The 10,144-nt window shown below is 38.7% G+C and overlaps 1 protein-coding gene across 1 annotated transcript in view; it reads right to left on the reverse strand.

Moving 5' to 3' along the window:
* Positions 1-3,539: 3,539 nt before the first annotated feature.
* The window catches only part of LOC101311092 (ethylene-responsive transcription factor ERF021-like), a 7,804-nt gene continuing 1,199 nt past the window's right edge, over positions 3,540-10,144 (reverse strand). The window contains exon 2 of the mRNA XM_004299810.1: positions 3,540-4,389. Within this exon, the coding sequence (XP_004299858.1) occupies positions 3,860-4,389 (530 nt within the window). The 3' untranslated portion in view covers positions 3,540-3,859. The remainder of the gene's footprint in view (positions 4,390-10,144) is intronic.

The raw sequence follows: 10,144 nt of genomic DNA on the forward strand, positions 1-10,144 counted from the left end.
AAATTGAGTGTTGACTTTCAAAAATTAACTTAATTAGTCTTAAATATTAACATTAATGGGATGAAATAAATATTGATACTATTAAAATGTTAATCCAATGAATACAAATCGTGTTAAGAGTTTTTTACCTTATTAACATGTGTTTTATTGCTTTGAACTTTTTTTTTTTCAAATAGCAAAAAATATTGTCGACTAAAGTGGTATGTGAACTAAACATATTGAAGCTCAAAGTTGAAAAATAAAAGAAGTACAAAATGAAAATTGAATCGTATGATATGATCGATATACTTAAATACGGCTATGGAAAAAAATTCACCTGTTTTCGTTAAAGTTTGGGTCTCGATCCACATGGTCAAACCTAAACCAACGCCACTTATTACATGAAAACGCTCTTACCTACCCTTATATAGCCTAGTTTGGTTGATTCTTCCACACATAAAAGTCTCACATTGATGAGATCTAACCACCCATGTACAAATTTAGGAACGTTCACCTCCGGACGATAAGGCTCCCCAGAGGGAAACATAAGCGTAAAGAGGGTTGACTGCATCTATCTGGGACCAAAGTTTACCGAAAATATGTGATTTTTTAACCACAGCCGTATTTTACCGTACCGATCACATCCTATTTCACAAGATTTTTGAAAATATTGCTTCCTATATATAGTTGGTTCACAAAGATGTACACTTGCATGTAACTTACTAAACAAATTATATCACATTAGTAGGCACGTTGCGGTTCTGATGGCTAAATTTCAAAAAATAAAAATTTAACCGTATGATATGATCAATATACTTAAATACGGCTATGAAAAACAATTCACATGTTTTCGATAAAGTTTGGGTCTCGATCCACACGGTCAAACCTAAACCAACGCCACTTATTACACAAAAAACTCTTACATACCCTTATATGACCTAGTTTGGTTGATTCTTCCACACACAAAACTCTCACATTGATGAGATCTAACCACTTATGTAAAAATTTAGGGACGTTCACCTCCCGACGATAAGACTTCCATACGGAAACATAAGTGTAAATAGGGTTGACCGCTTATATCGAGGACTAAACATTATCGGAAATATGTGATTTTTCAACCAAAGCCGTATTTCATCATACTGATCACATCCTATTTCACAGGATTTTTGAAAATATTTCTTCCTATATATAGTTGGTTCACAAAGATGTACCCTTGTATATAACATATGATTTGATCCATTTGCAACTTCAAAACTTGATAATTAGCAGATTTTTTTTTCACTGTAGCGCGATCTGTTTTCCTCCAGTTTTTCGATCTGGAAAAGAAGATTTCACTTAAGCGACGAAATATTTCGTCGCTAAAGTGAAAAAATTTCGTCGCTTAGGTAGTTAGGTTAATGATATTATGCGACAAACACTTTCGTCGCTCCAAACTAAAGTTCCGTCGCTTTAGTCTTAAATTCAAACGACAAAAGTCAATGCATCGGTTAGGTGAATGATATAATGCGACAAAAAATTTCGTCGCTCAAGAGCTAAAAGTTCCATCGCTTTAGACTAAAACTAAAGAGACGAAATGTAAATTTGTCAGTTAGGTTAAGGATATAATGCGACAAACAATTGTGTCGCTCAAGAGCCAAAAGTTTTGTCGCTTTAGACTAAAACTAAAGCGACTAAATATAAATTTGTTGGTTAGGTTAAGGATGTAATGCGACAAACTTATTCGTCGCTTAAGTGTTAACATTTTCGTCGCTACATAAATAATTTGAGACAAAAAGAATTTTGTTGCCTTAGTAGGACCTGTGGCGACGAAGCTTAGGCGACAAAAATATTTCATCGCCCCAGAAAATTGTAGCGACGAAAAATTTATCTTCAGCGACGATATCTCTTTTCGTTGCTTAGGAGTTGCTTAAGCGACGAAATGTGAAAGTACCCGTCCCTTAAGCCTTTTTTTCTATTAGGGGGTGATCTACGACGACTCAGCGTGGCGCGAAAACTTTTAGGTGGTGGCGGCGTGATGGGTTTCGTGGGTTTCCTCTTTGATCGCATTTGTTTGGTGTGATGGAGTTGAGGACTTTGTCATGCTTGGTTGTGTAAAGGCAGGGGACGGCAGAGCTGAGCTAGTCGTTCTAGATCGGGGCGGTGTGGTCGTGGTCAACTCCGTGATGGACCTGCATCGGCTTAGGGTTGGTTGCGCTCTGGATGTTTGGGTTCATAGAGGTGACGTTGAAATAGATCGGGCGACGTGGTCGGGTGAATCTGGAAGTCAGAGAAGGCAGTGAGGTCCTCTGGTTCGATGGTGATGGAGTTCGGATTCGAGCTGGCGACTAGCAGCGGTGGTTTGGTCATGATGACGGAAACCCTAACCTAATAAAAATCTAAGGGAGTTTGTTAGTGAGCTGGGCTTGGGTCTTACTGGCCTGATGCTTGCTGGGTTGTAGGTGGCATGGACCCAAGTAATGGGAGTGAAACTGGACAGCTTTGGGCTTGGAATGTTGGACTTGGGCTAAGAGGGGAGTAGTCACAATTCCAAAATGGGACAGATCCCTATGCTACATCATCAATTTGAATAGTCTACCGGCTTAGGGTTGGTCTCGCTTTGGATGTTTGGGTTCATAGAGGTGATGCTGAAATAGATCGGGTGACGCGATCAGGTGAATATTCTGGAAGTCAGAGAAGGTGGCGAGGTCCTCTAGTTCGATGGTGATGGAGTTTGGATTCGAGCCGGCGACTAGCGGCGGTGGTTTTGGTCATGATGACAGAAACCCAAACCTAATAATTAAAATATAGGGGAGTTTATTAGTGAGCTGGGCTTAGGTCTTGCTGGCCTGATGCTTGCTAGGCTGTAGGTGGCATGGACCCAGGTAATGGGAGTGAAGCTGGACTTCTTTGGGCTTGGGATGCTAGACTTAGGCTAAGCGGGGAGTAGTCACAATTCCAAAATAAGACAGATCCCTATGCTACATCATCAATTTCAATACTCTACCCACCCCCCCCCCCCCTCCTTCCTTCTGTTTGAAATTTGAAATGTATATTGAAATGGTCTCTAGGCCTGGACCATTATTATTTTTTTTTTCAGGTTAGCTTTGTAGTTTCTTTTGTTTTGCAGACTTTAGATTGAGCAGCATATATATTGTACATGGAGTTGTCTTTAAACATTCGTATGATTGAAATGAACGAAGCTTGACTCCATGTTTCCTAAAAAAAAAAAAAATACGATAATATTGAGCAATATGTGTATAACTAGTCAAATGACAATAGAAAGAAGATAAATCAATAGATAGGTACGTAGCATAAATTAATTTGAATTCCATTACATATGAATCACACCACACTCTTCAACAGCTGATTTAAAAAAGAGTAGCCAATTATGTGAGTTTGTGGCTCTTACACGAATCGAATCAATTACTCCCACTACAACAAATGCTTGTGGAGCTATTGGAAACCCTCCAATATTTCACCAAATGTTAACAGGGACCCGCCAAGCGTATCTCTTATTGTTGTGAACACAAATGGCCTCCCAGAAAACAAGTGACCCTGTAGTGCTATATTACATCTATATTTGCCAATGAATGATACAATTATAGAAGAAGCTTCAAAGCTTACAATTAATCTTGATTTTCCTCAATAAAAGAAGTGTCCGACCACTTTTTTATGCCGGAAACTTTATTCTACCCAACAGTCTGACGTATAATGTTTTCAGTACTGTGACAAAAAATCATCAAGGTTGATCGATCAGATCAAACTCGTAATTCTCGTTTCACAGTCTAACAACATCATATATGACAGTTTCATAAGAAATAATTTTCATAGGTCAAACTTGGTCACACCTAGATGATTAAATATATGGTGATTATGTCATTTGTGTTATGCAAAACGTTACCTAAGGATCCCACAGAGAATCTTGTTGCATATTCCCCCATTGATTACTATTCATCCCCTCATCGTCGAAGTCATTAGAGAACATCATGGATTCCTCAGACATGAGAGCTTCAGACATTTGCATCCACATCTTGGGCGAGTCCAAGGGGGACTCGTTAATCGCCTGAATTTGAATTGGCGACAGCCTCACCGTCACCGGAGCCACCGCGTTGGAGCTAGAACTCCCAACCTCACAATGACCTGCTGCCACCAAAGAGTTATTAGTGTCACCATTGTTACTCCTCAGCCTTATAGCCGCTTCATGCGCAGCCATGCGTATGTCGTCGGGGCTGGAGCTGGCAGGGCGTGGCAGGTAGCTGACAAGTTCGGGGAAGTTGAGCCTGGCCTCACGTCCCCGGAAATGCAATGCCGCCACGTCGTATGCCGCGGCAGCCATCTCGGGGGTCTCGAAGCTCCCTAACCAGATTCTGGTTTTCTTCCCCGGCTCGCGGATTTCGGACACCCATTTGCCCCATTTTCGCTTGCGGACGCCTCTGTAGACAGAAGTCGCAGCACCACAGACAATGCTGCTGCCGGAATTGGGCTCTCCCATGTACACAGAGTTGTCGAGCTAATTGAATCGAAGTTGGTGTGTGTGGTTGATATTTCGAATCGAAGCAGAGGATTCGATGGAAGATAATGTGATCCATATAAGGTATTTATAGAAGTGAGAATCTGTAGGTGATATGACAGAACCTGTGAGGTCGAAGAGGAAGCGAGCTTCCACGTAGTTGCTTAATTCTGTATGTGCATGCTTACAAATTATATATATCTCAGAGCATCACTCTATTTTTTTTTTTTTGTAAATTAAGTAATTGAAATTAAAAATCTGGGTGAATGAAAGTTCATGCAATGATGAATCAGAACATTGACAAATTAGTGATGGGTTTATTTTAAGGTATAAAATCTGGGGGAGGGAATGATGCAGAGAACCAAAGAAAGATTAATGGATAGAGAGAGAGGGACTTGTTTGATCCAGAGAAATTTAGGGTTCCTGTAGAACGCGGTTTGAAGAACCAGGTGGCATGAAATTTGGACCCAGTGATCTCCTTCTGAAGCAGTGCTTAAGATTTTGTGTGTAGGGTTGGTAAGAGATAAAAAGATACATATGTGATGTGATGTAATGCAAAGAGTTTGATTTATCAATCAAGTATGTGAAGACTAAAGAGAGAGAGAGATATATATATATATACACACACACAGTCCGTCTCTGCTACGGACGTCCGCACAGTTTTACGGTGCGGATTTTCGTCCGTTCGCCACCGTACGGCGTCACGCGAGGGCGCACCTCCACCCCAGCGGACTCCAGTAGCTTCCCCGACCACTTTCCATCCCTGACGAGTCCGCCGAATTGCAGTTTTCCCGCCAGATCACCCAAAACTTCAAACAAAGTCAATCTGGCCGAAAAACTGGAATTCGGTGGACTCACCGGGGATGGAAATTAAAGTGGTCGGGGAAGCTGCTGGAGTCGGCTGGGGTGGAGGCGCGCCCTCGCCGGCGACGTACGGTGGCGAATGGACAAAAATCTGCATCGTAAAACGGTGCGGACGTCCGCACCTAAGAAAAGTCCTATATATATATACAGTCCGTTTCAGATACGGACATCTACACCGCCTTACGGTGCGGATTTCCCTCCTTTCACCACCGTACGGCGCCGGCGAGGGCGCGCCGGTGCCGTACGGTGGCGAAAGGAGGGACATCCGCACGTCCGCACCTGATAACGTCTATATATATATATATAAGAAAGAAGAAAGAGATCGAGGGAGCAAAAGCATACCTAAGTTCAAATGTTGCTTGACCAACCGATATTTCGTTGATGAAACTACATAATTATGACGACATCAGACGTGATGACTGTATCTAATCGATCAAGCTATTGAAACAGAATTTGCGATGTATGTTTTGATTGGTTGGTATCTCGATGCATTTGATCTCATATTGAAATAACTCATTTCTTAGGCTCCGATATTTGAAAATGTATTTATTGTTTTAAGTACTCTTTCTACTCATAAAAGGCTGTCAAAAAGACATTCCCGTTATTATCTTAAATTATGAGCTGGTTAGAATGATTATCCGTTCAAAATTTAGCATTATAGATAATGGTACGAGTTTGCGTTGAGCTTATTATTATGCCTAACATGGATTAGAAAATTGATGAGGTTAAAGCTTGGACCAGTTACAATGGAGGTTGAGGTTTGCTTCTCCTCATGGTCGAGATGCAATGTCACATGCATCAAAATAGTTAAACCGACTTCTAATTTATAAAATGATTCCCGATCCATATGCTCTCTATATATACGTTCTATATATTCCATTCTCCGGCAATTTTTTGACCAAAATCGTCAATATCCATTAAGAAACGACAGAGATTCCGACCAATCTAGATTGCTAGCCGCCAGGAAGTACCTAATTAAGCAACCAGTCGATCAGGTGGCCAAAACGGCTAAACCTGATTACACACACATGTCATAACCTTTGATTTAATTAAACTGACCAATCATATATATTCCAAGATTTAGAAATGAAACAAAATCATTAGATACTAATTAATTGAAACTATACGGGCTATACCCTACCAACAATTGGAAAAATTGTAGAATGTCTTGGCATACACACGTGTTGAAATATTAATATGAGGACCACATGCAACTGATTCTACATCATCCTCCTGTTTATTAAGCTAATCAACAAACTATTATATTCTCGTACATGTATAATTTGTAAGTGCAAAAACTAGAGACTGTTTTGCATTGAGAGATCTAATGTTCTAGTTCTGGTGAGCTTAATCATCTGCTCGTTTTTCCTATGCATTAGACATAACGAGGTCTCAAAGCCAAACAAACAAATAGCTTGATTGATAGATTTTCTGCAACAACATGCTCGAATGTTATGAAGGCATTTGAGGTATACTGTATTGGAGTTGTGTTGCTCGAGACATACCGGCTTCGATGTGAAATAGAATGAGTCACATTAGAGTGTACGTATATATACACAACAACATAAAAATATACGTACGTAATTGGGCTACTCCGATCCGATCCACAATATTTTTTGAAATAAGATCTTCACATAAGGTGGTTAAGCAGGACATATATATTTTGTTTTTGATTGTCACAATATACCTTAGGCACTATTGAGGATGTAATTGAGGAGTAAGGCCTACTACGGTTTCGGATTTGACTTGGAAATTAGACATATAAATACATATTCCTAGTTCCTCTTTTAATTTTCCATTGTTCGTCAGAGTTTTACCTATTGGCTAATTTGCAAGAGGGGGTCCAGTTAGTGACCCTTGCTCTTGTGGTGTTTGTGACACTCAGAAGCACTCCAAAAATGCACAAATCAGAAGTGTTAGTTTTATTGGGTAACAACTCGATGGCATATACATATATTCAACTTCAGCCATGCTCTTACTTTAGTGTAATTAAAACAGCTGGATCTTGCTAAGCTGCAATTATCGGTTGAAAGCTATGGTGTGGTGCTACGTATGCTTCAATTCAAATCCAATTCATTAGTAAGTGTTCTTTATAATTTGACAGAATCACATCCCAGTTCTAATAATCAACCATGTCATCGAATGCATGCTTTCAATTATCTTATGCGTAATAACTTGGCTACCTGCAAAAAAGATACTAATCATACGATCTCCGCGTTCGTTTGACCCCCAAGAAGGATGAACTCATTCATTTCATTCTCTTCTCTTACAACTCGATCACTTAGCTAGCTAGTTAACCACTTTGGCTTGACGGGTTGGAGTTCATATTGATGTTCTATATATCGAGATAGCTAGTCTGTCTGAGCGTTTGCGCTTTTGATCAAACCAAGTACCAAGGAATTAAACATACGATGCTTTTACTTACTCATAATGAAAAAAGTCATGAATCGAAGACAAATTTGTTATTTCGATTATTTCGTTAGTAGAATAGTAAGATAAACTAGGCTCACAAACGTTTTAGTCTTCTTTCGAAGCTTAAGGAAATCCAGTCTCTTCAGAATGGCGGAGGTATTCAAACCCCTCAAAATTTCAAATTGTGTATGTATATGTGTTTTTATTATTGAGAACTTGGTTGAATTGAACTAGACTTTAGTTAAACCATGTAAATTGACACCCTCCCACCCCACGTTTCAACAGCTCTTTTAGGTTAGTTGTTTACATGTAAAAAAAACAATATTTTTTTCTTTTTTAAGAAAGAAAATAGTTAATGTAGTCCTAGCTATTCGGAAGAGTGGAAACTAGACTTCAGAGATTAGAACGAAGAACGATCTTCTTATAGACTATTTGATTATGTACATTGAAAAGAAAATTGTTGAAAAGTTTAGCATAGACCGGATTATTGATAACTTTCACTATATGTAGGAGCGGCGAGTCTCTTTTTTATGTATAATTCAGTTTAAAAACCTTGTAATAATATAGAAAGTTTCGGTCATTGAGTTTATCTTTATTTTTCAACATTCTTGTATTGGTCCCCCTCAATTATGATTTTTAGCTCCGCCCCTATTCAGAATGATGGTTGATGAACAAAGTGCATGATCGATGAAAATAAGTCTCAATGTTGATGAAGGAAATCTTGGCCATCGGAATCTTGGACTACTTGCTCTCTTGAGACTCAGACTTTCTCTTTCTATTCTCTTTTTTTTTTTTCGATGTGGCTCTTTCTGTTCTCATATATAGTTTTACTTTTCTTTTTCTTTTCCCCATTTCATCAGTACCTTTTGGTCCTTTTGATCATCTTCACTGTCTTAATTTCTTGACACCAACGTACTGTTTCACGAACCCATCAACAGACCACCAACCTTCTAAATCCTACCCCATTTTTCACTAGGCAATTTGAAAACGCATAACAACGTACCAACTACACCCCGTCCCCGTTTCACTCAAGTATATATGATCATGAGTATCTCAGAAATCGATCAAATTCAATCGCACTTCTAGTTAACCGACACATGCAGATTATCAAACCTTCAATACCAATGCGGCAATGCCATTACCTACGATTAATAATCCTAATTAAACATGCTTTAGTTTTCATAATTTTCATTCACTGAATGAAGAACAAGAACCTTTGTCTTGGCTCCCACACCGACAACTTTGGTTCAAATGAGCACAAACTTTATTAGTACATGTATATACTAATCAAGATTAAGCATTACAATATAGTTTCTGGGCTCATAAGCTGCATGATATCAGTCCCGTTTCATTGGAAGAGGGGAAGGATCGAATAGACCAATATAGGGTTATACATAAAGTCTTAACTATATATATTGGATTAAGAATGGTTAATTAAAGTGATTAACAAGGACATGGATAATACGATGAGAGGAAAACAGCTGCAACACACAAACCTTACTTAGGCTTTTACATAAACGACATTTGTTTGCTTTTGACTCACATTCAATTGCCAAATGATGGATTGGCAAGTGTTTATTTGTGTACCATTTGAAGATTTGGAATGTAAAAATCGTTGGATTTGGTGGGGCTTAATGTATTCAAATGACGGTGCTCGTGTCGGATTCTATCTAGTACTCTTTGACTGCTGCAAACCATGACTAAAATTGATGGAGACGTTAGCTTTGCAGGGGAAACATCCAAGGGAACCAAGATCAAAGTAAAACTCCGTCTCAATATGGAGAGATATGAGTGAAACTCCGTCTCCTCGATGTGGAGATGAACCTCTCACTACCACAAAAATGGCATAAGACAACGGCAGAAAAACGTCATTTGTCAAAGTTACTATTGTATTTTTACGTCCCGTCTGATGCATAGTAGAAACGTCATCTGATTGCTGTCAACATATGTCGACAATCATGAAATGTCAACGTATGTAGACAACGTATCGACATATTCTTTGTCGTGTGACATACACTCACACCACAGTTACTCTGTGCAACAATTGTGTGATTACAAGTCATACGATTGTTGTTATTAGAACTGTTATTTGATATAGACTTAGAAGTCGATTTTAGTGAAAATTTTCAGCTTAATTTATTTCTAATTATATATATATATTATTGTTTTTTTATAATCCAGCTTATATATAAAAAAAGAGTGTGGCTATTGGGACCTCCAAATTTACTCAGTATACCTCTCATTCTCTCTACACCTCCATTTTACTTTTAAATACAAACATTTGCTCATTAGACCTCCTTTCAAATTCCTAAAATAATTTTGTTTATGTATTTCACATATATATATATATTAATATATTACTTATTACACTGCTTATTCACTCACTATATATACCTCCAA

This window comes from Fragaria vesca, linkage group LG5 (genome assembly GCF_000184155.1).
Source record: "Fragaria vesca subsp. vesca linkage group LG5, FraVesHawaii_1.0, whole genome shotgun sequence".
In the NCBI taxonomy this organism is placed as follows: Eukaryota; Viridiplantae; Streptophyta; class Magnoliopsida; order Rosales; family Rosaceae; genus Fragaria; species Fragaria vesca.